Below are 23,601 nucleotides of genomic sequence, written 5' to 3' on the forward strand. Positions count from 1 at the left end.
ATCCACAATAAACCGCGACCATGTGTCGCAAATGTGCACTTTTATTGTTACGATTACAATAGCGGTCCGAGTGGTTTTCTATGTTATTCGTGCAACACAATCACGTTAAAACCGTCGCAGCCTGATTTATTATATAATCTGACAAAAATACATACGTCACGATCGTCGTAATTATATTATCAGCCGAGAATATCGATGTCATTTATCCACATTCAATTATTCAGAGCCAACTGGAATATTTCGTGCCAGCGCGCGAGAGATTATTATTATTATTATCGATAAGAAAAGTATCCAGAGAGGATTCTTTGCAAATCACACGGGTCACGGATGGCCGATGAAGAAGAAAAAAAACAGAATAAAAGAGAGAGAAACGCGTGCAGACTAAGGCGGAAAAATGGCACTCGCAAAAGATCGGCAACCGGCGCTGGCAGGAAATCGTAAATGGGGCCTTTCTGGCAGGATATTATGTCAGGAATGAGACACCGCCATTTCTTTGGCACGCGATCGATAGGCTGCTTCTTTTCGCGCAGATGGCTCGGTTTGATCGTTCACCTCCCTGTGATTATTTATTTTTCGCTACCAAAAATATCCCTGGGCTTTGCGCGTCTCCTTCGTCGCGTCGTAGCCATCAGCCAAATAAAGCTTAGATATGAACTTTGTGACCTAACTCTTCGAACTCGCCTATAATAGAATTTTTCCGTAGTTACGGCGTTCCATAAAAGAATTTTTGTGTTTTGCGAGTTACGATACTAATGTGATAATAAAATAATAAAATGGACCAAGATAAAAATGAAGGAAAATATTTAGATAAAATTTATCCGTAATTGTTGTTTTTTTCTTATACTTTTATTTTTATAACGTCTAAGATATCCAGGATATCTCAACAGACTTGAAAATGATAGAAAATCGAATGTCCTCAATAATTATTCGTAAGGACGTTGCGACAGTAATCGTCGCTTTAAGTTATCCGCACCGTCGTCGATTTCCTTTAAGTCGATTTATCACAGTTCTACGTTAAAGCGATCGACTTCGTTTACTGTAAATCGAATCGAGTTTGCACAGCTCGAATAATCTAATATCGATAGAATTAATCGGTGATAAAATAGTCGGAAGTTTCGTGAAGTTCAGCATGAATCAAAATAGCTCGATTCTATTTTTCTGAATGAAACGTTATCCTCGCCATTTTTCTCCATCTTGCTATTTGCATTCTATATTTTTGCGCCTGAAGAGCGTGCTTCAAAATAACGTTTCTATCGCGTAATGAAGTTTTCACTTCGAGAAAACAAACGAAAACGAAATATCATCAAGGAAAGTTTAGGTGGCTTTCTTGCCAAGTTTGATTATATTAGAGAATCATATTCATGGAGCTTCGGTGAAGAGCTCGAAACTATCATCGATATTACAAAGTCAAATTGCTCGGCAGTGGATGGTAAACGTTCTCTAAAACAGCAAGGATCGCGACTCACGGATATCAGTAGATCCGCTTCTCGAGTGATTTCTCATGGAACCCACGGCGCTTTAACTCGCTTCATATCCGAGAAATATTCTTAGCAAACGTCACTTCTCTTCGGGCGAAAATGTTCACTCGAGAGAAAATCAATGTCGATGGCGATAAAAAGATTTTCGCAGTAGGCCGTAAATCGTTGCGCTGCCATTTTCCGCGGTTCATGCGGTTTTCGACAAACGCTCGTTTGAAAGCGCCTATCGGCAGCGCGACAACGATAAAGGAAAATTGAAATTCCGTAATAAACTATATGGTTTTATTTTCGCGCGATATAGGTGTTCGCGTCTCGACCTTCCTTTACTTTCGCTTCGCGACGAGCATTTTCCATTAAAAATAATGACGTTATTTATAGCGACTGCTCACATTGTTTGAAGCACGCTATTTTCTTCTAGAGTAATTTTTGAGCAACATATCATAAAAATGCAGTAATAATAAATTGAATACGTATATACGTCAATTTAAAAAGTATCATTTTACATTCCTGATATATTCGCGTGTAATTGCATTATAATATATTGAATTTATGGAACGTATATATTTTATATTTTAATCAATGACATTAAATATTATGTTTCACTCTTTACACGTTTATATTATAAATCATATTTATATTATAGTTAACGTTGCAAAACTACTGTATGCCAAAATCACGTTTTACTGACTGCGTCAATTAAGAAACACATTTTTCAAAAAATATTTTTACCGGTAAATGCTGGGTATATTAGATTTACGCAATATGCAGAACTGATATTTTCGGGAGAGATGCAACAAATATTTTGCAAAAATAATTTTTCATAAAAATTATTTCTGCGATGTACACAGTCCCGTGATTGATAGAACTATTTGTTCGTTTCTTTCGAAGGAAAAAAAAAATAAATTTTTTATGTGAGATATATCTGTTATTTTTTCCATATCAAAATCCAGGACACGGATGGACATTTAGCTTCCATTATAGTCGGGATTACTGAATAAACAACGCTAAACGATATTCTTGGCTTCGTGCTATTCCATATACGTCGGATTGCAATTGCAATTAAGGATAATCGTCTCTATCCAGCTCTTTCCGGGCCCATGTCTGGATCTATACCTGACTCGTGATAATCCTCGTTGTGACGCGCAGTTTACGATGCGAGAGTTGCCATCAAGTCCGTACCGTGCCTCGAGCTATTGAGTCTTGTAAGCACTTTCGACATCTTGCATCGTGCCAATAACTCTTTGCCTTGAGCGTTGATGATTTGCAGGACTAAAATAGAAAATAAACAGGAAACTCCATATCAACATTTTACCTCGCGCCAGCTTTTTTTTTTATTTATTTTATTCGTCGCTATTTTTGTTACAAAAGGATATCAATATATGATTTTATATCGAACAATTTTGTTCTCTATTTTAATCACGATAATTCTGAAAAAATATTGTGTTTCAATTAGTAATCGTAGAGTGTTGATATATATTTTGTTTCGCGAGATTGCGTCTCTAATACAGATTGCGATAAATTAGGGAAATCCAATTTTCACGTTCAATCTCCGCGTTATAGTCGACGCCTAGAATTAATTTCGAATATCACCTCAATCTTTGCCGATATTATCAGTCCACCCGTCGTGCTGAGTCATGCTGCAGCCTATATTTTTCTTTGCTACGAGAGAGCACGTCGTCAATCCGTAAAGAGCGCTAAAAGAAAGCCGTCTGCTCCAGTGAACACACTCGGGTTTTCCTTCCTTTGATTTTCTTTTACGAGTACTAACATTTTGCACGAGAGCATCTCCCCAACACCGACTCGATCTTAATCTCAAAAAAAATGAAACCCACCGACTGTCCTGATAAAGATCCCGCTTTCTTCGTCAGATCGAATCGTTCTCTTTACGAGCAACTTTTCTACGATGCCTCTGATAATCGAGTACGTTTATCAGCCATTGACTTGATTTCGATCAATACTTCGAGACGTATTTCAAGTACATTGAGACGAGATGTCCGAGCTTAAGAGACATCGATGGTCCCAGAAGACGAGAGGAAAACTTCGTTGCACTCAGTTACGCAAGAATCACGTTAAATCGAGTGCACCGTTCCGTCGACGTCGCGACAACTTAATCGGCAATGAGTACGCAATCGACTTCTTATGGCCAACAAGGGGAGAATCGCGGTGAAAATTCCTGGTGGCTGAAATATGCTCTCTTCCATCCCAATACCCTGATAAATGGTGCTCGATATAGCGCGTAATCTATTTTTTAAATGACGTAATTCTCGACGAATAAAGCTGCCTTTTGAGACACACACACAATAAATTTATAAATAGTTTTAGAAAATAATATTTTATATAATAATCAAGCAATAAATATATGTATATATTATGACAAATTAATTCTTAAAACTTATAATTAAATGTATAAATAGTTATGCATTTTAACAGAAAAGTGATTAAAACCATATCAATTAAATTAAATTCCATGTTAAATCTAATATTGAATTTTTTTAATTACTAATTTATAAAATTTTTTGCGATATTTGATACTTTCAATTGCTAATTTTATAGCGAAATATAATATTTAAAAATAATTAATCAAAGGAAGTAATTTTTCATTAAATTTACTATTATTTTCTAAAAAAAATTGTCATATTATTGTAAATTTTCTGTTCGTTTGTTAGACACGTAAAAATAGAAAATTATTGAATATTGACGACAAGAATTGATTTCTATATTGTCCGCAACTTATTTTTCCTTTGCATTAGGGCTATTTATAGCTTCGACGTTCCTTTTTTGATCCTTTTCTTTGGCATCCTCTAAGCTCTTAATCTCTTTTCACACAAGATAGTTCCTCCCAGGCGCAGGTATTTGTTAATGCCATCGATTGGCATGCGGGCCACGTTTCCTGTAACACGTGACTGCAATACCGGTCTTCCCATAGTACATAGTCTTTTTTTTCTATTCACCCGTTACGGACATACTGCGATTAAAATTATTTTAAGGCCGTCCGCCTCGCTCGACGAATCCGGTAATAGATTTCTACGGCGGTGTCAGGTCGTCGAAGAGAAAATTCTCCACGTTGCGAAGAACGAGAACTCTTCAATGCGGCACTGGAGATGATCAGTTATTTCTGCTCTCGATTGGAGGATCGATCGCAAAGCGAATGGAAATTTATGCCGTACTTGATTGAAAGGACTTGAAATTAAGATAAGAATACGGTATGCTTATAGCGGAGTGACATAATATATTTTCAGATCGTCCGCAGAACTTTATTATAATGCATAACAGCGTAGCTATTTTCTTTGTAGACATAAATTTTTCCGCGATAGGCATCCTCTCTCTTTCTCTTTCTCTGAACAAAGCAAAAATAACTGGAATATTCCGAGAAGGAGTCACCAAGCACAAAAAGAAGCAAGATTTCAATTACGTTGTCAGCTTCCTCACAATCGGAAGTGCACGGGGAATGAATTATTAGAAACGATAAAATTATGTCACGCAATTACACGGCGGCAGAAACATCTTTGTGATAAATAATGAATTCTCGGATGTACGCCGTTTAAAAATTCAATAATCCACGACTTTGTTATCGGCATAACAGTATCCCGCTAATTATTTCTTAAAAGCTGACCTGAAAGTTCCGTAATTCCGAAGGGGAAGAAAGTTTCCGTCTCGAAGTGAAACTCTAATATTTATCCCAATTTAGTTCCGGGGTCGTTTCGAGAAAGAGAGCTCGGAGCATCGAATCCTTGCGTATTGTACGCTCTCCTTTCAAGGCTCCTCCCGAAATCGACTTACGGAATCCAATTGGCCGAGAAGGAATAGTTCTTGCCAGGTTTAACACAATAGCTGAAATGCCCGCTGGCGCTTTTCCGCGCACGTCGATGCGGCGTCATAAATCAAATTCGCGATGGTATATTAAGGTGTGAAAGTGCGATGGTGGAATCGGCTACCGTCAGATAAAATCAGTCGGGAAGCGATTAATCCTCGGTCTCGTTTGTAATCGCTAAGAAATCGATTCGACGCGCTACACTCTTCCACCCTTCGTCGAACGACTTTTATGTGTTTCGCTTATCGATTCGGTCTACTATGAAAGGGGATCTATTGACTCTCGCCTTTAATTAAGACGCTAACTCGACACGAACACATTCGCAGCGGCAAAATTATGAAACATAACTCCGGTTTAATATTTCGTATGCGAGAGCACTGTAACTTTCAACGCGGCAAATTAGCATGATGAATTCTGCAGTCGCGTAAAACGCGGAGATGGAAAGTTTAATTCGAAATCTCCAGTATAACGATTACAGCCCCTTCACACCAATTCATTAAACGTTTTGTCGTTCGTTTTACTTCCGTTTATTCTACTTCCGCCTTCGCGCTAATGATAAATTCGATACGATCGCTCTCATCGTCACGGTATTACAACTATTTTAACTTTTATTGTTAAATGTGTAACTTGAGTTCGGTTATTCTGCTAACTAATGGAATACCATCTCAACGGGAGATTGCAGAATATCGTCTTATTATCGTTATACAACTCTTCTGGGACGTCTCGTGTATGTTCTTGTCAATATATCGATACCACCTTGGGACTACAACAGTCAGTGCCATTCTGCGGTTCGAAGATATACGGACGAGTGTCCTATATCCTGAGCACATATGACGTTTTCCTTCCCTTCCAATTCCAAGTCGTTGTAACGACGTTTCTTGTTTCTTGCTCCCGAGATTGCGCTGATATTCCGCTGCTGTCACACGACCGATTGCGCCGGTCGATTTATCGGCGATAAAGTCAATGAAGTTATCGACTACGGCGATCGAGAGCACGCGTCGTGGTCATTTCGTCGAAAGTCGCTCGGCTGCTGGAGGCACGCGCGGCCGTATGAATAATATCGCGTTATGAATTTATTCTTCCTATCGCAGCGGCACACGCGCTGAATTGCATATTGAGTCGCGTATCTTGCGCGCAGCAACTGTCATAAGGAAAAATAATATTTTGCAATTCCAGTGTAACTTTGGCGAATCGTAAATCCGGCGCGGCTGTCCGTTTGTAAAAATTGAAAACGCGAGCGCGTAAATTAGAAGTGATGCAATAGCGACATCGGGAACGTTAGTTCGGAAATAATTCAACGATTCGTCGTCTCGATAATAACCCGTCCGTTCGCGCACCTGCTTCCGGTGTACATCTCGCGGTTAAGCCGTGAATATTTCATTCCAGTCAGAAATTATCCCAACTTGACGCGGACGTAATTTTCTCGAGCGTACGAATTACGCCGGACTTGTGTCGAAAAATCGATAGTTCGGAATATACATATGTCGTTCGTGTTAATGCGGACTGGCGTGAGTGGGAATCGTGATTATTAGCGGGCTGACTGTGGTCTGACTGATTTAGCAATTCCTAAAACTAATTGAGTTTATTTCGGAGAAGGGAAAGCGCGGTTTACGCGGAAAAAGGAATTAGCGTAAATCACCTTTAACTTTGTCAGAGCACAAGTTTGACTTTGATAGAAAATTTAATGAATGATTTATATATTTGCCGAGGGAGATTTATGTATTTGTAGCCTTATTACAATTTCTGCGAAACGTGTGTTTGATCGTTTTTTCCCCCAAAACCAGATAACGGCGCGCGCGTGGGAGAAGATTTATAGACATCTACAACCTGCACTTGTATAAATAAAATCGGCCCTCATTAATCACGTCCCTTGACTGCTGCAAACAGAAATAATCAGAATCGGATAATCTGAGAAAAAGCTCGCTCGTAAAAGCACTGCTCCATCCTTGAGATACACTCGCGTCACGTTCATCCACGAGACGTCCGATTTTTTATTCTTTCGTCGATCATGCGCCATCAATTTGCTCGCATTAGAATTTATCGGTAAATTTCTATACTTTGCGACGTGTAGAAATTTCTTTCACGTGCGTGCTTTTAACAACCCGTAAAACGCGGTTTTATAGGAAAATACAACATCTATCCGCTGCAGATCTTCATCCTGAGAAGAAAGTTTCGTGTTTGATGGTCGGAACACGGTCGCAGGACGAAACGGTGCTATCGATTCTCGTCCGGAGTTTCCGCACGACACGGAATATTGTCGCCGCGCTCGGTAATGCGCCGCCCCGACGAATCCGGCGACTTCATTGATCCGCGCTAGATCGCAGCGGCAAGAAAACTGGCGCGATTCGCGCGCTGCATTAAGCAGCATCCTTTGTCCCCTGCACTTCCGCCGACTGCTCGCCGCTTCTCCGCAGCCAGCGTGCACCTTTTATTTGACTGACTCGTGTTTCACTTTTTGTCCGCTCTAAGTTAGTAGAAGAAAAGAAGACCATCCATTAGTGGCCTTCGAGTGTAAATAATTATTCTGGCGAAGAAATAGAAGAATCGCTGGTCCAATTTTAATCTATTTGCGATTTCTGACGCAAGCTTCTCAAATGGAAAAATCAAATCTAACAGTTCTGGAATTTTTCTACACATTTATTTTCCTATAATTTTATTATAAAATTTTTATTATAAAATTCTACATTTTACTCTTCGCGGAATTATGAAAGTACATGAGTAAACTTATGTAAATATTCTCAGGAATCCACCTTTCTTTTCAAGAGAAAAAAAATAACTTACACCTCTGCGCTGCCGATGTGAACTATTCCCGTAAGCTCGTTACACGAACCCACGTAAAGCGCCTACGTATCTCAGCGCTAACACGCCGCAAATGAAAACCAATTGACGTCGGCAAATCACAGAATGTCATGCGCGCCGCGATAACCGCCGCGAAACGAAGTGAATCTATCAACATCTTTCGTTATTTCCGCCGGCGTGATCGGCGCATAAGCTCATGTGTTAATAACGATCGGCGGTTTCCAGACACGCTTTATTCGCGCCCGCGCCTTTGTCCGAGCCTTGATCCCTCTCTACAACACGTAGCCGCCACTGACGTGGAATTAATTCTCTATTTCAGAGGCTGATCGCCGAACTCAACAAGGAACAGGAGGCTTTCATCGCCAGCAAGCAGGCGGGCGAGAAGCTCGAGGCTGTTGCACCGTGGGTCGGCGCGCCGAACGAGGACGCGCTGCGCGAGGAGTGCCTGTCCCTTTCAACCGTAAGTAATCCTTTGTTTTTCTTTTCTTTTTCTGCTGTACACAGGCGCCTGAAAAAAATGCTCGGAGATTTTCATAAAATTTCCCGCGGTAATTATCGACCGCAGCCTCTGCGAGATCACATCGCTGGCGTGAACGTGTCATGGCTGCGGCTGGCATTTTATTCCTCCGAGCGCTGTAAAAGGAAATAGTGTAAAAATAAGACACGTTTCGAAAGCCACAAAGCAATACTCCGACAATTTCGCACTGGTTTCTCTGTTTCGCGTAGGTTTCCCTTTGTGCCTCGAGCTAGGAAAGCTAATTAAATTTGGACGTTTCTGTGAATGCAAACAGTGTACGTGTTCTTTCTTTTTTTAATTCATTTGCAGACAAAGAACGTAAAGCTTTTTTTATTTTATTTTTAAAGTATTATTATTTCGTTATTAAAGTTCGTATATTTTATTAACACACATAATACGCGTTGCAGATTTCCCAAACTTCATATTTGCTACTCTGAATAGGTTTTAATGAAATGGCGCTTTGGCCTAAATCAATACATCGCAAAATATAGTGTCAATATTTATTCTATTCAATCATCGAATATATAAAATTATCCTTATTAAATGTCAGCGTTCAACGCAAACAAAATTGAGCGGATTTCGATAAAATAACATTATTAAATTTTATCGCACAAAAGATTTTTATCGTAAGATAAATTTCCCAAATATGTCGCAAAAATATCGATGTATGATGCGTGCTTATTAAATATCATATAAGAGCAGCGCGTATGTTGAATTTTTTTCCCGTATTTGTTACGTATTTTTGTTTCGTTCACTTTGTCATGGTTTGTGGTAAGCCAAAAATTCGCCGGTCAAACGAAAATATCGCATGCTCTGAAAATTCTATGGTAATTTTTCTCAATGGTTGATGCTATAAAAGTTTTTAAAGCATGAAAATTAGTACACATCTAAACTATAAAAAATTGTTAACAGAAAAAAAGTTTAAATAAATAACTAGTTGTACAAAATAAAATGCAAAAATTAAATTAAATTCTTTCGCCAACTAAAAGAACTAAAGTTAAATTAAATTTTTTTTAATAACTTTTAATGATTAATAATTCTTTCGTCGTTTTGCTTTTACAACTTGAAACTGCTCTCGGTAACTAATTAGAGATGAAATCCTTTGCGCCTCGAAGAAGGATCGCTCTCGCCGTTTACTCGTGATATGAGAACAGTTTACTGTTTATTTACGCGTCGTTGCAGAAGATTAGTGTCATGAATTTAGCGTATGGCTTTAGATGAGCCGGCCGGATTAACCGGAAATCCTACCTTCTCATGGATTTCAGGATCGACGTAATTTCGTGAGAGCACCGCCACCAGGCGTAGAGTTCCAGTGGGACTTCGAGGCCATTCAGCCAGTAGCACAGGCCACCCTCGCCCTGGATCCGAACCTCGAGGCCATGAGGTTCGAACTTGTCCCGAAAGTGTAAGTAGATTAAAATATGCCTTGTCATAATGATCTATAATGTCACATTTTCGTTCCATTTACCTAATGCCGTGGAAATTCCGGAAGTATTACGCTCTTTGATTAATTATCGCTATTTTGTGAAATAAAATTTTGTGCCGTGGAAATACGATTATATTAATTAACGTAGATAAAAGTAACGACAGCACAAAGCAAGCAAGCTACTGCGTTGTAACATTGAACGCGCGGTATCTAAAATTAATAATTTCGTAGCATTTTTTTTTTATTGTGAAAACAATCGCGTTCAATGAAACCGCCTTATAATCGCGCAAACGCGTGGCGCGCGGCGCTAAAAGATTAATAGCGCTTACGTTACATTGTTGACATTTAACAAATGGAAGTCCATGTCATGAAAATATGATTTGATGAACTCACTCTCGAATGCTCTCAAAAGGCTCGTTCATTTTTAATTAATTTCATACTCGGTGGAAAACATACAAACGACTAATGAAGTTACGGATATTGTAGCACTTGATAAAAAAAATTTGCAAATTTCGTTCGCAAAATTTTATAAAATCTAATAAACGCAAAGTGGACAAAGGTCGAAACGAGTTTAGCGAAAAATTGATAACAAACCGCCGCGAACAAGTCTATGAAAAATTTATACGCAGTTGCCTCATTATCTCTTGGCTAACATAATTAGTCAGTGTTCACTGCTTTGAAAACAAGCGTGTTTCTCCTCTCTCGAATGCAAGTATCAAGGACCATAAGAACAATTACTGTGCGCAGTTGTCACACAGAAATACGAGCACAAATTGTACCGTCGGCGGTTAATTGGTTCGTGACGTTAATCAAATACCGCCGCGAAATGTGACATTAATTAACGCTTATCCGTCGTCTCCGGATTCTCGAATCCGATTTCTCTATGGTGATCGTCGATTCCGGGAACTCATCCGATTCTGCTTGCGGCAGTATATCCGAGGAGAACTTCTGGCGCAACTACTTCTATCGGGTGTCCTTGCTACGCCAGGGCTACGAGCTGAACGCGATGGTCGATCAGACGGAAAGCAACCCCAATCAAACCCTCGCCAGCACCGACAGCATCGATCACACTCAAGGTAACTTGTCGCCGTTGTTTTCTCCTCTTTCCCTTGTTACGTAGAACAGCTTCCGTAGTACGTCACTTCATTGCGACACGATTAGGTTCTGCAGTTTTGCCCGAGGGCGACGTCGCTCGACGCGCTTTCTGTTCTGTTTAGTACCGATTCCGGTGCACGCAGCTTTCTAGAATTGAAGGGAACGCCTCGCACGCAACATACCGACGAATCACAAAGGGTCTGGCCAGTTTTTTTTATATTTAATAACAAAATTTCTGATCGACACAGTTTTTATTTTTCGGAAATGTTGGACGCGAAGGACTGAAAGTAGTACTTTAAAAATTTTACGATTTTTAATATCTTGACGTTGATGAAGCTTTAAAGATATTTAATTAGGCAGTAATGATATTGATTCGGAGATTAATTTGACTTAGAACTCCAGAGCGGAATGAATATTATATTGGCCAGACTTCCCAGATTGAAGTGTCATCTCTCGCTGAAGGTCGGAAAATTCCGATCGTCTGCGCGCGGCCGAGGCTTCCCCCTTTGACGTCGCGGCACGACGTCTCGCCGAGACGAACCCCGCCGGGCGGATGATGCAAATTGCAAGATGCAGCTCGCGAGCGGGGATGGAGATCGGTGGCGTCGCGCTGCGTTTACGCCTGATTTGCAATTCCGATTAGCAGCGGTCCCCGACGGTGGACCTTTTGCATGGGAGTTTTTTGAAATGTGTCTTCGTAGTGGCGTGCGTTTTTTCTGTGCAAATGTGTCGGATGCCAGGGACGTATTGGTCGAAGAAGCTCAAAGTTTTAATTTGAAGCTCAAGTGAGCCGTGACGGTTACAACGTCTCGCCGAGCTAAGGGTTGACTTTATAATTAACAGTATTACAATTCAATTACGCAAACAGCTCTTTCTATCAGATAATTTACACAAAAGCTATCGCAGCATGAAATTAATCGTTGACGCGTTGATATTTTGATATTTCAAAATTGTTATTACGCGATGTATTATGATGACGCGGTGTGTCAGCCATTATTTTCTCTAATACTCGTATCTATATTGCTACGATATTAAACATCGCGTTGTTGACAAGCTCCTTTTTTTTCATCAGATGCTAATTGAATCGATTTCGGCCAAAATTCACTTGCAAATCGAGAGAGGAAAGATCTCATTTTGAATGTAATTTTCTGGCGAAAGCAGTTTAGTTAACTGATTGAAAGTATTATCCAAGCGGATGTACCAATACGTTCTGTCGTGGGCTTTTGCACGAGACCGTAGAGTCACGTTTGCAATCGGGATTGCAGCATCAGGGAGAAAGAGAGACAGAGGGAGAGAGGGGGGGGAGGGGAGGGAGCAGGAGTCGTTCGCTTCGCGGCTAACCCCTTGGCCGTGCAAACAATGGAATTGCGATCGGCGCGGATGAATTAACGGATAAAGGGAAATACTCGGTACTTCCGAGTCGGGAAATCGATCACAGGCTGAAATCGCGGGGAAAACGAACGCGTCGAAATCCTTAAAGCCAGAGATTATTTCATGAATAGGAATCTCTAGGGGCTTCTGTTACTTGCTCTCTGATTCTCTCTCTCTCTCCATGTGTCTCTCTCGCATTCCTTAGAGCACTGTCTCCGATCGTTGAACCGGCGACTCTTCGCCTCCTTTAACCGGGGAACAGATCCGATTTCGCTCCAGTTCCAGTGTATCGCGAGAAATTGAATCTATCGGGAGGGAAAATGCTGGGAAACGCGATAATACCAGGCCGAAGAATATCCCGAATATCCCGAGTATTTCGCCGCCGCTGGAAGAACGATATCTTTTCGCGCCTCCGTGATTCACGCGCGACGTCTCGCGACACGAACGTGTCGTAGAAATGTCCCGGAATCTTTTTCCAATATTTGAATTGTGCGTAGGGATCGACGGCCTTTGAATAGGTGGCGGCAGCATAACGTAGAAATGTAATATCTTCCATATTGATTGCTTATTTATCAGCTAAAAATCTCCACTTCACTTTTATTGAAAATTTAATACTCAATTTCGTAATTAAATAACACATTTCAATATTTAGTTTGTACTCGATTCAATTCCACCGAGGGCTTACGTGCTTAAATTAAAGTCCCTTCCGTCCCTCGCGTTTTTGGAACTGGCGCGAACGGCTTCAACGGCCCTCAAGAGCCCTCCAGCGCGCCCTCCGTTCACGATCAGTGCGTGCGAAGTCAGGTTCCAGTAGACTTAGCGCTAACATTAGACACATAAAGACACGCGCTAATGTATATAAGACAAACACAAACACATCTCACGCATCCCCCACATATTCATACACACGTACACGCACCCTGACCCATCTTAGTTTAGCTGTCAGTGTTGTCTTGCAAACAGTTCAAATGACCACTGGCCAGGCCACCGCCAGCAGCACGACGACGACGAGCAGTAACAACGCGCTGGCCGACTCGCCAGGTCACGAGTTCGTGTCCGATACCATGAGGGTCTCGGACACAGACCTCGAGGAGGTCCGAGAAGGGATGAAAAAGCTGGGGATGCAGCCGCCGAAAGGTCAGTCGCGTTAATCGTTGGTCGTCGCTAACTCTCCGAGATCCCTCGCGCTCGTTATTGGAACGTGCCGATCTTGCCGCGCGATCCCTGCTAATTCCTCCTCGCCGCGATAATCCCCGTCGGGGAGATATCGCGGCGATTGTAAGAAGCGAGGAGCGATTCTGGAAACAGAGAATTCCGCGAAAGCGGTTTTTGGCACGCGCGAGATTTTCCTCGAACAGCTCTAAAATTATGCGATGAGTTCGCGAAGTTCGAATTGTAGAACAACGTAATTTTTGAAAGCTTTAGATCCCCCCTCCACCCCCCTTTTCCCATTCCCCGGTCTTCGTTAGTTGCGACCACCAACGAGATCTCGTATAATTATGTAATGAGGGCGCCGTTCTTTATTTGCTGGCGATTAACGAATAGTACGGAGCGATTTAATTTGCACGGCAAAAAAGAATTGCATTTTTTTCTCCGTCCTGTTATAAAATATCACGAATTTCGGATAAATTGTCGTGGAATAAAAATTGGACGGAGGGATTCTCTGATTGAACTTCATTTAGTAGACAAACGAAACTCGGGGCGCTTATCCGGGGCGCTCGTTACGCGAATTCCACGCGTGTATAGTTTCGAAGTTCCGTCGTAATCTCGTCGATGGCGTAAATTCGTCATCGGCTGAGAAGCCGGCGGCATTTTCTCGAAAAACCTATTTCTCGTCGCGGGGGTGCGAGCGGTACCATTCATTGATCTCGCCAGCAAAACGGAAACGGGTCACCGAGCTGATCGATGCGAGAGCTCGATCTGTGCCACGACACGGTCCGAGAGAGTACTCCCTTCGTGAGTATGAAAATTAATGCCACCGTGAGAAGCCTGACCTTAATCTCTCAGTGTTACACCTTGACACCACGCTAGTTTTTCTCACCATATATAGCTCTCAGTGTATCCCCTTCGATCTTCCTGTCTGTGCTTTCTTTAGGGATTGCTTGTTCACTGAGTTCTGAATGTTGCGCAACGACGGCGCGCGTCCGAGCAGGTTGCCGCGTCGTTGTTGGCGTTTGAACGTCTGTTGCGTTGTGAACGTCTGTCTGTCTCTCTCTCTTTCTTTCTCTTTTTTATGGGCGCTCTGACTAAACGACCGCTTTTCATTCTATTTTGTCAACAGCCTAAAAGAAGAGGAGAGTGCCCCAAAAATGCCATTATCCAAAGCACACCCTCTCAGAGATATACATGCTTCCCGCTGTCCAAAACTGAGAATTTCAGTTCTTCTTGCGGTACCGAATCTCCTCTCGCCTCTCTCTTCTCTCTTTCTCTCTCCCTCCTCCCATGTGTCTCCTCCCCCTTTTCGTTTTTAACTCTTCGTTTCCGTCACGTTCGATCGCGTAGCCGCCCGCGGCACGAACGTTCCCACGAGGCGAACAGCGTGCTCCTCCTTCGCGGATGTTTGTTCCATTTCCGATCGCCGGCAGCCGACGCGATCCCGTGCCAGTCGCAAGGATCCAATCGATTAAGCGCAATGCAAGGTCCAAGTCGGCGAAATCAGCATGCTGAAACGTGGAACGCCCCCCTCGCATTTCTGTGAGTTAAATGTATGCGCATGATAAAAAAAAATATTTAAAAAAATAGAACCGGCTCAAGGAAGCCGGTTTTAAGAAAAAATATCGCAATTAGACGGTAGAGTTACTCGTCGTCGAGAAGATAAATTTAATAATTATAATTTTAATCGATAAATGTGATAGCGATAAATTTTTATGTGTGATATAATTTGTAAATGTCCTTTGACCGTTAAGTGATTTATATAAGGATCTCAAGTCTTATTTTCACGTGGAAGGGCCCTAAAATATCCTAAAAGCGGACACATTTTTATATTCCAATGAAGCGTATATTTTCTGACGAGCACTCGTACGAGGAGGCAGGTTATTATTGGCTCATCGAACAGCGCGATATTTCCATCGCGATACTTTCGGCTCGGATATCCACGTGTCACGGTCGCGTTGACGGTGCATCGAGGACGGTTAGCAGCTCTCGGCAGGCGGCGAGACAAGCTTGCAATCAGCACACAGTCGCTGCGACGAGTTGATGCGGCGTCTGAAGAGCAAGGTTAACAAACCGAGAGCGCGCGTGTGTATATATATAGTAGAGTACGGTATCGTGATTGTGCCGTGAATGTGTCGCCGTTATCACCGTCATCGATTGACGTGCTGATTGTCGTTAATCGCTGTTGAATCGGCAATAAGCTTGGAGTCGCGACAATTCACGTCGCGATAACGAGGAATTGAGAACAGACGTAGGTGATGAAACGAGGAATGGAAACGGGCAAATTCGAAAAAAAAAAAAAAAAAAAACAAGAAGAATACTCCACGTGTATAAAATACTCGAGGTTTAATTCCGTGTGTGGTGGTGTTTTTGTTTTGAATATTCATGTCGTATAAATGTATTTGGCGTTTTGTCCAGTCCTCGTTAGGGATACGTCGAGCTCGTCGAATCCGCGGAAATCGAAGATGAAACACGCCGAATGAGAAAATAAAGGCAGGCGTGGAAAAAAAAAATGCGAAACGGTCGTCACGTTGAAACGTTACGCGCTCGTGCGCGAGTATAAAACATAAAATAGATGCAATAACAATAAAAAAAAAGGAGATTGTGCGAGAGAACGAGGAGTGAGAAAGAAAATAACGAATCTAAACAAACTGGAGCGAAGCAAAAGGAATGCTCGGCTACATGTCTGTATGTCTGACCGTTTTGCTGTTGTCTCTCTCTATCTCTCTTTCTCTCTCTGTATTAATTCCAATTAATCTAGCCTGTTCTCGATTCTCTCCGTGTCTTTATAAACGTGTAATTAAGAAGCAGAACAACAGAAACAACCGTACAACATCTTCACAATATGAACAAGCCGAGAAATAACGCAGTCAGTTGATGAGAAAGCAAGGAGTAAGTAAACGTTGCGCAAACTTAATCATAGGTGTACCTTCGTAAGAGATTAATTAAATGGAGACCTAAGAAGAAAAGAGAGATATATGTATAAATAAAATTACATATTATTATACTAAATAAAAAAAAAAAGAATATAAATACGGTGGCGCGCTATTAATCCGGGATTTTTCCTCGTAATCCACCTCGTAACGTTCACTTTGTACAAGTAATAAGATTCCTCACGAGAAGGCTGTCTTGCAGGGAAAAAGAAGCGCGACAAAGAGTTATGAAAAATCCCTCACAAATTGTACGAGACGATTTTACGAGCGCGGCTTATCGGCGAAAGGCGATCGGATTTTTATCGCGCCGCTGTAAACTCGTTGAATGACAATACGTGTTTTACCGGGAGGCGAGCTGTAATTCCGCTCGCGCCCGGCACTCTCGTGGGTGGTGTGTAGCTGTTGTAGCGATTTCCTTCCGATAGCGAGGCGGCTGGCCGGGGTGCGATCCGTTTACACGCCCGTCCACCGGGGGGAAAGGCGGAAAGGGACAGATTAATTATGCGCGACGAGTTTTTTGCGCGAATACCACGACCAGGCGGCTGGAGAACGCCTGGCGGGCGCGAATTTCCACGCTTCTGTCGCGTGAGGATTCTACACTGCATTTTACCGACGGGGCCGCCCCGTTGGGAGAGAAACGGACGTAACTTCCGGTGAGAGTGCAACTCGCAGCGACACGACGCCGCGCGTCCCGTGAATTATAAAAATAGCGTTTTGTTTTTAGGAGTATCAGGGGATTGTTTCAATGTTTAACAGTATTACCGTGGTTGATGGGTGGCTCGGAAGATCGTTGATCCGGCGGTAACGTTTGCGTTTGAATTTTACATAGGCGCAATTTTTTTTATCGTAGCATTCGTATCGCAGCGAGGTCAACTTAATTTACGCTTTAGTTAAGAAACGACTGATTAGTTATTTTACATATTTCTCCTACGTTCGTTTAATTCACGATTCTCCATGCCGCGTCCGCGACTTTTTCATCTTTATATTTGTATCGGAGTGGAAAGGAAGATAAAAATAAAAGACTCGTGGACGCAACATGGACTGTCGTGAAGTAAGTGATACGCGGGACTAGTATTTTTCCGCATTTTTACGGAACCTTTATTCTATTTTACTTTTTTTTTAATTTACTACAACGGCTTTATCGAGAGAACGTAGATTCTCACAAGCGAGCGCGTTAAATATTAGATTTTCTTCGGTTTTTTTCGGTCCGGAGTTGAGGTCGATAAAACGGTGAACAACTGAATTATGGCTTTCGGTTTCCCGTTGCACAATTTTTCCCGGTGCACGGACTTCGGTTTACCGCGTCGAGGATATCGAAATATCGCTTTCTCGGCTCGACGCAGGGCGCATGTAAAGACGAATCGATGGACGGACAGCGTACGCAAGCGTTTTTGCGAAGCACTTTCAGTATTTCGCCCCTCGTGTCACTCTGTAAAAAAAAAAGCGACGTTTCAGGAGATAAGCGTCGCTCTTTTTTAAAAACACCGTCGCGTTTGAGTACATTTAAGCTACATCTTAAGGTAATCCGCGAGCTCGTTTTAGTTGTTGGAGCTTAATATGAGGACAAGACGTCTAGAAGCGCATAAGAGGGTATCGTTTAAGAATTAGCGTTCTTAGAGGCCGCGTTTATTGACGCCTACTACTACTGTTAGCTTATTCCCGCACGTTTAAATATACGATAACGTTAGATAATTTCGCGCTTAAACGACGAATCATTTGGCACAGTGGTGTCCAAATTCTCCGAACCAGCGCAGCGCAGTTGTAGTGAAAAATCGATGTTATTAAGAACATGTACATAAAATTCAATCTATCTCTCTTCTACCTTTGATTTCGTTCGCAGGAATTTCTTTTAAATAACGGTTTATCTTTTGATTCGATATTCACGACACACACATGTACATACGGTATTGATTTCGCCGTTATACGGTTTGCTTCTCGCATTACTTTGGGCACCACTGGTTTAGCGCAATGAGGATTCATTCTCACGACAACGCCGCTCCGATAATTACACTCCGAAGCGTTTAAGTCGCGATATCCCGATTAATTACTTTTATAATTGTGAGTCAGTCACTTTTGTAACGAGTACATTAAGCGAATTGTAATTAACTAGCTAACCCCCATCCCGGCGATTCGCTGTAATTTCCAGAGAGCTGTGTAGTCGGCGATCGTGTAATAAGTATACGTCGCTATCGTCGTCGTTGTCGTCGTTCGCGAGAAATAAGTACGAAATGGATATGGAAAAAAAAAAAAGAGAGCGCGTACGATCGCGATCGCACGTCGTCCTCGATAATCGCGCGACATCTTTTTTCTCTCTCAGACCACTAACATATCCCCTTTGTCTTTACACGTGTCTAACGAACCGAAATTCAAGCCCTCGAAAGCGGAGAGGACGTCGACAACCCCCTCTCGCTTCCGTTTCGCGTTCTCTTTTTGTACCTCTCTATCTCTTTGATTTCTCCGACTCCCGCAATTTGAGTTTTGTCCTTGAGTCCTAAATACTCCTCTTATACATACACACGCTCTAACACACACACACACACTTTGTACGTGAATGCGCGTCATTCCCGGTGCACTGAGAAACTCGTATTCAGCGCGGAAACGCAAACACCGACACAAACAGACATACAGACAGACAAACAAGACCCAGAGTGTGGCCCTCTCTGCAAAATAGCTACAACGCTGCTTGTGCCTCTCCGCAGAAGAAGATTGGGAACGTGAATTGGAGGCCGAGCTAAAGGATTACGAGGTTGTAACGGGCGGCAACGGCGGCGGCGTCGGCGGTGGTCAGGAGAGAAGCGCGGTCACGAAAGACGGCACGGCCAGCGATAACGATTGGGAGAAGCATATCGACGAACTGCTCGCCAACGAGGACGACGAGGACCTCAAGTGAGCCGAGGAGATCCTCTTCGTGACCGGCTAAAGGGATCTCGTCGCTTCACGTTGAGATCGCGCGCGCGCGCACGGCGAGATCGGCGAGCAGCAGCGGTTTTCGCATGAGAAACTTTCTCTCTGATAAAGAGAAGCTCGCGAATTTCTTTTGTACATGCTATCATTCTCTCTCTCTCTCTCTCTCTCGTCGATCTCCTCGACCGTGCGGAAAAGCGGAAGGATGAAGCGATGCTCGATTAGAATCGGATCGTTGCCTAATTACCTTTTTCCACGGGAGATCTAGTCGGCGATGAGCTAATTTTTTATATTGCCACGATACTCGCTAATTATTTTTATATGATACAAAATTCTATTTTTAAGGGAAATATTTTTATTCGTTTATTTATCAGTATTTAATATTTAAAAAAAAATTGATGTCACGCACGCAAACCTCGTGAAAGCGATGAATTTTATTCATGTCTCTTGCAAGAAGAATCCGCATTATTGAAGAACAAGCAGTAATCTCTGGATCAGCGTATTCACACGAATATTTACGAGCCCCGATGGGATTCTTTTCGCGTTCAAACCGTCGTATCCTTTATGTCGAGAACTTGTAAAGTTTCGTTTTGTTACCTTTCATTCCCGTCTCGCGATTGTTTGTATGAGCTTTCGTAAAATAGAATACGCGAAGCAGCCCCTCGGAGAACCGCATCAAAAGGATCCGGCTTCTTACTTTGATCCATCGCCGATCTCCTGTGGGGAAAGAAGCGCGAATAAAGACGCGAGGGTTCTTTGAGGATCGGCTCGTCCTCGAGGAGCGTATCGTAACAAAACGCGTGGGAGTCAGCCGTCGGAATACGAGCCGGAAACTGTACGAAATATTTTCCGACACGCGGGAGATCGTCAGTGCGAACGACAGAAAAATCAGGGATCGCGGGATTGTATAAAGAGCAAACGCGGAAGGTAAAAGACGGTCTCTCCGTTATTTTTTTTTTTTTTTTTTTTCCCTCTGAATTTCTCCGCAACAACGCGTTCTTTACGATCCTCGAGCACGATGAACACCGCCGTTTCGAAGCTTGGAAGCGGAAGAAACGGATTGTCGTATATTCATACGTTTATATCCTCGTCACATATTCGTATGATCGTAAGATATTCACGCTTCCGCTTCCGGATGCAGAACGGCGTCGACTGTTCTAGTTTTCAGAAACAAATCCCGCGGGATACACGCATTCATCAACACCACACTTGTGTCAATTATTGGACGATCTTGTCCGAGAACATAGTGCTGATTGTAACAATAAACATCTTCAAAATTGTGTGATATTAAACTAATTAATTTCGGAATATCGGACGCGCGATCGATGAAGAATGTGCGAGGAGACGCTGCGCACGATCGACCCGCTCTTCATCGTGATCGAAGGATCGGCGGTTCTTCAAGAAAAATTACACTGCCGTGTGCCGAAGGACACCGTTTCGAGCGTGGATCGACGATCGGCGGCGGTCAGCGGCGCGTTTTCTATGAACTTGAAAAAAAAATTAGCAAATTATTTTCAAATAATTATTGAACATCGCGATCTTTAGATTTATTACGCGGCTCACGAATGGAGTGATTTAAACGCGCCTCTGATCGCCGCTCCCTTTTTTCACGTTGCAAGCAGACCGCTTTACCGCAGCGACGCTTCTGGTTCTTAATTGTCAACAACCATTGTCGATTATTACGAACCGCAGTGATGTACAGAAGAATGCCAAAGATAACGCGAGAATCGGTTCGGCTCGACGGATAATATTTTCGATTTGCGCACTCGTCGTGACTTCGCACGAATATATTCTACTGTTAAGAAGGCGGGAAGGCGCTAGGCTTAATGATAACATTGTTTAGCGCGTAACGGCAAATCTGTAGATAATGATGCGAGGAGTGTATCGTCGGCGACGACGGCTGCGATGATGATGAGGATGTTGAGAGGAAGAATGTGTCGTTTTTAAGTTTGTTAACTCGTCGAACGGGGAGTGTTCCGTCATTCGTTGTTTGTATTGTGTCAAAGTGAATTACGCTGTAAGGATGACATGTTTCGCGTTGTCTGTACGGACGAAATATCGTAATAATAAATCATTGCGTTGCATAAAGGAAAAAAAAAAACCAGTTACGCATACACAATATATTATATCATTTGTAACTGTAAGATATATAAGTTGTCGGAAATAAAAGCCCCAGATTAATCACGCATCTCGGAGTCGCGCGGCGCAAGATTTTGTTGGTGCGATCATTCTCTGTGCGACATACCGTCCAATCGTCCTCTGCCACGAAAGAAACCGGAAGGAAACTAACTGACCCGCAGATGGAGAGAACTTTTTGCGACAGTAAAATATCGCGCTGCGCGAAGCTACTATTATTATCTAACGAGTAATATCGATGATAGCGAATATAAATTATTAAAAAGAAAAAAAAGGAATAAAACATCTCCGGATATCTTTTCCGTGCAGACAAACAGATCTGATATCTAACTTAAAACGCAAGAAGAATCGTATGCAAACGCAGCATCGAATAACGTAGCAAAGGTGAGATGAAGTACATCGAGTTCACGATTTTAATCGTATGCACGAATGTGATAGGACGAAGGATGTGAAGCACGCACGGAAAGGTGAACAAACATCGGGTCGGAATGAAGGGAATGAAGGGTACCGGATTTATAGTGGAGCTCGGAGGAAAATATAAACCGCGAGTTTAATTACTATTCTTGTAGCTCTAATTGCTTACAATAATTTTCAATAAACTAATTTTCTATTTTTCAACGTACATTTAGTGTTAAGCGCAGATGTCCGACTAATGATTTTATTAAATCCGACAGTTACGTTTATCGCTAAATGTATGCTGAAATATTTGTTTTGCGATCGCAAGAAATGCTCGAGCGGTAAGAATAGTGATTGATAAACCTTGACACCGGAGACTCCTATTTTGTGAATTCGTCAAGGATAATTGATCTCGTCTGCCACCATAAATCCCGCCCAGAGAGAAGTAAAGCTGTCGAGCAGAAAACAAATCATTGCGTTTCCCGTCGAGACGTTTGCGTGCGCCGCTATGCTGAGTCCGGATTTTCGGTCAATTTATACACCACGACTTTTTCTACCCCTCTTTTCGAGTAGCCACCCCGGAGTTAAAAAAAAAAAAAAAAAAAAAAAGAGGAGCAGCTATGCGACGAGACCGTTTCCACCTAATCGCTCGCAGCGAGCAATTGTGTAATATTGACATACTTCTTTCACAAACAAGAAAAGAATACGCTCGCGTCCGGCTGTCATCAGCGGAGACTATGAAAAAACGCTGCTTCATCCGCGTTCATCTTTCCCCCAAAACAAGCTCGTTGTAAAGTTTCCATTCGCGTTAGTCGATAGGCAAAGTCTTGTAAGATTTACTTAAGGAGGCGCAATTCACCCAGGCCTAAAAGTCTGTCGAAGTAATGCAAAGGCGATAATCGCATTTATCCGCTTTTCATTGTAAAGCGCGGCTCGAGCCGAGACCCCCGTCACTCCTTTCGAATCCTTCGACTGTATAAATACTAATCGCGAGAAAAATTGCCCTTCTCTCTCTCCCTCTCTGTCTGGCCGAAGTAAAAAGAAGAGAAAAAGAAAAAAATAAATAAAGAGAAACACGCTAAGTTTCCGTGCGCAAAAAAAACGTCGTCCTATTTTCCGCGAAAGCGACAGATGATAAACGCGATGGCCAGAAATCGAGGTGTACTTCGGCAGAATAACAAAGTGAACTCTGTGAATTAACTGTGTAATAAAGCTATCCTACGGTACTGTGCATTCACACTCATAAAGAAAAGAAAATGAACATACACCCGATATCTACATATACATATATATGTATACACGTATACATATGAATAAATATATATATATGTTGTTGACTCCATTGAAAGTATGATAATATATTATGAATATTATAATGAGAATATAATGACGCAAGCATTAAGACAAAACTATTGAAGAAATTATTAATGTAATTGGGAGAATGTAACAATAAAAGTCGTAAGAAATATAAAATGAAATAAAATATTACCTCTTATTAAGGTATTGTTTTTTCTCCTCCATTTATATCGCTCTCATTTCTACTCAGAATTCTATATTCTGAATGCAATACGTACAGTTTTAAT

At 42.1% G+C, this 23,601-nt stretch overlaps 1 protein-coding gene across 3 annotated transcripts in view; it reads left to right on the plus strand.

Annotated features, from left to right (window-relative positions):
* Nucleotides 1-23,513, plus strand: part of Sap47 (Synapse-associated protein 47kD) — a 68,536-nt gene extending 45,023 nt beyond the window's left edge. Inside the window, exons 5-9 of one of the 3 annotated variants that reach the window (XM_012366102.2) lie at nucleotides 8,408-8,548; nucleotides 9,871-10,010; nucleotides 10,962-11,107; nucleotides 13,461-13,634; nucleotides 19,282-23,513. In XM_012366102.2, the coding sequence (XP_012221525.1) occupies nucleotides 8,408-8,548; nucleotides 9,871-10,010; nucleotides 10,962-11,107; nucleotides 13,461-13,634; nucleotides 19,282-19,472 (792 nt within the window). In that variant the 3' untranslated portion in view covers nucleotides 19,473-23,513. Of the gene's footprint in view, nucleotides 1-8,407; nucleotides 8,549-9,870; nucleotides 10,011-10,961; nucleotides 11,108-13,460; nucleotides 13,635-14,778; nucleotides 15,968-19,281 lie in introns of those variants that run through there. The other 2 variants (XM_012366104.2, XM_012366103.2) reach the window with 2 other exon arrangements.
* The last annotated feature ends 88 nt before the right edge of the window (nucleotides 23,514-23,601 follow it).

This window comes from Linepithema humile, chromosome 4, assembly GCF_040581485.1.
Source record: "Linepithema humile isolate Giens D197 chromosome 4, Lhum_UNIL_v1.0, whole genome shotgun sequence".
In the NCBI taxonomy this organism is placed as follows: Eukaryota; Metazoa; Arthropoda; class Insecta; order Hymenoptera; family Formicidae; genus Linepithema; species Linepithema humile.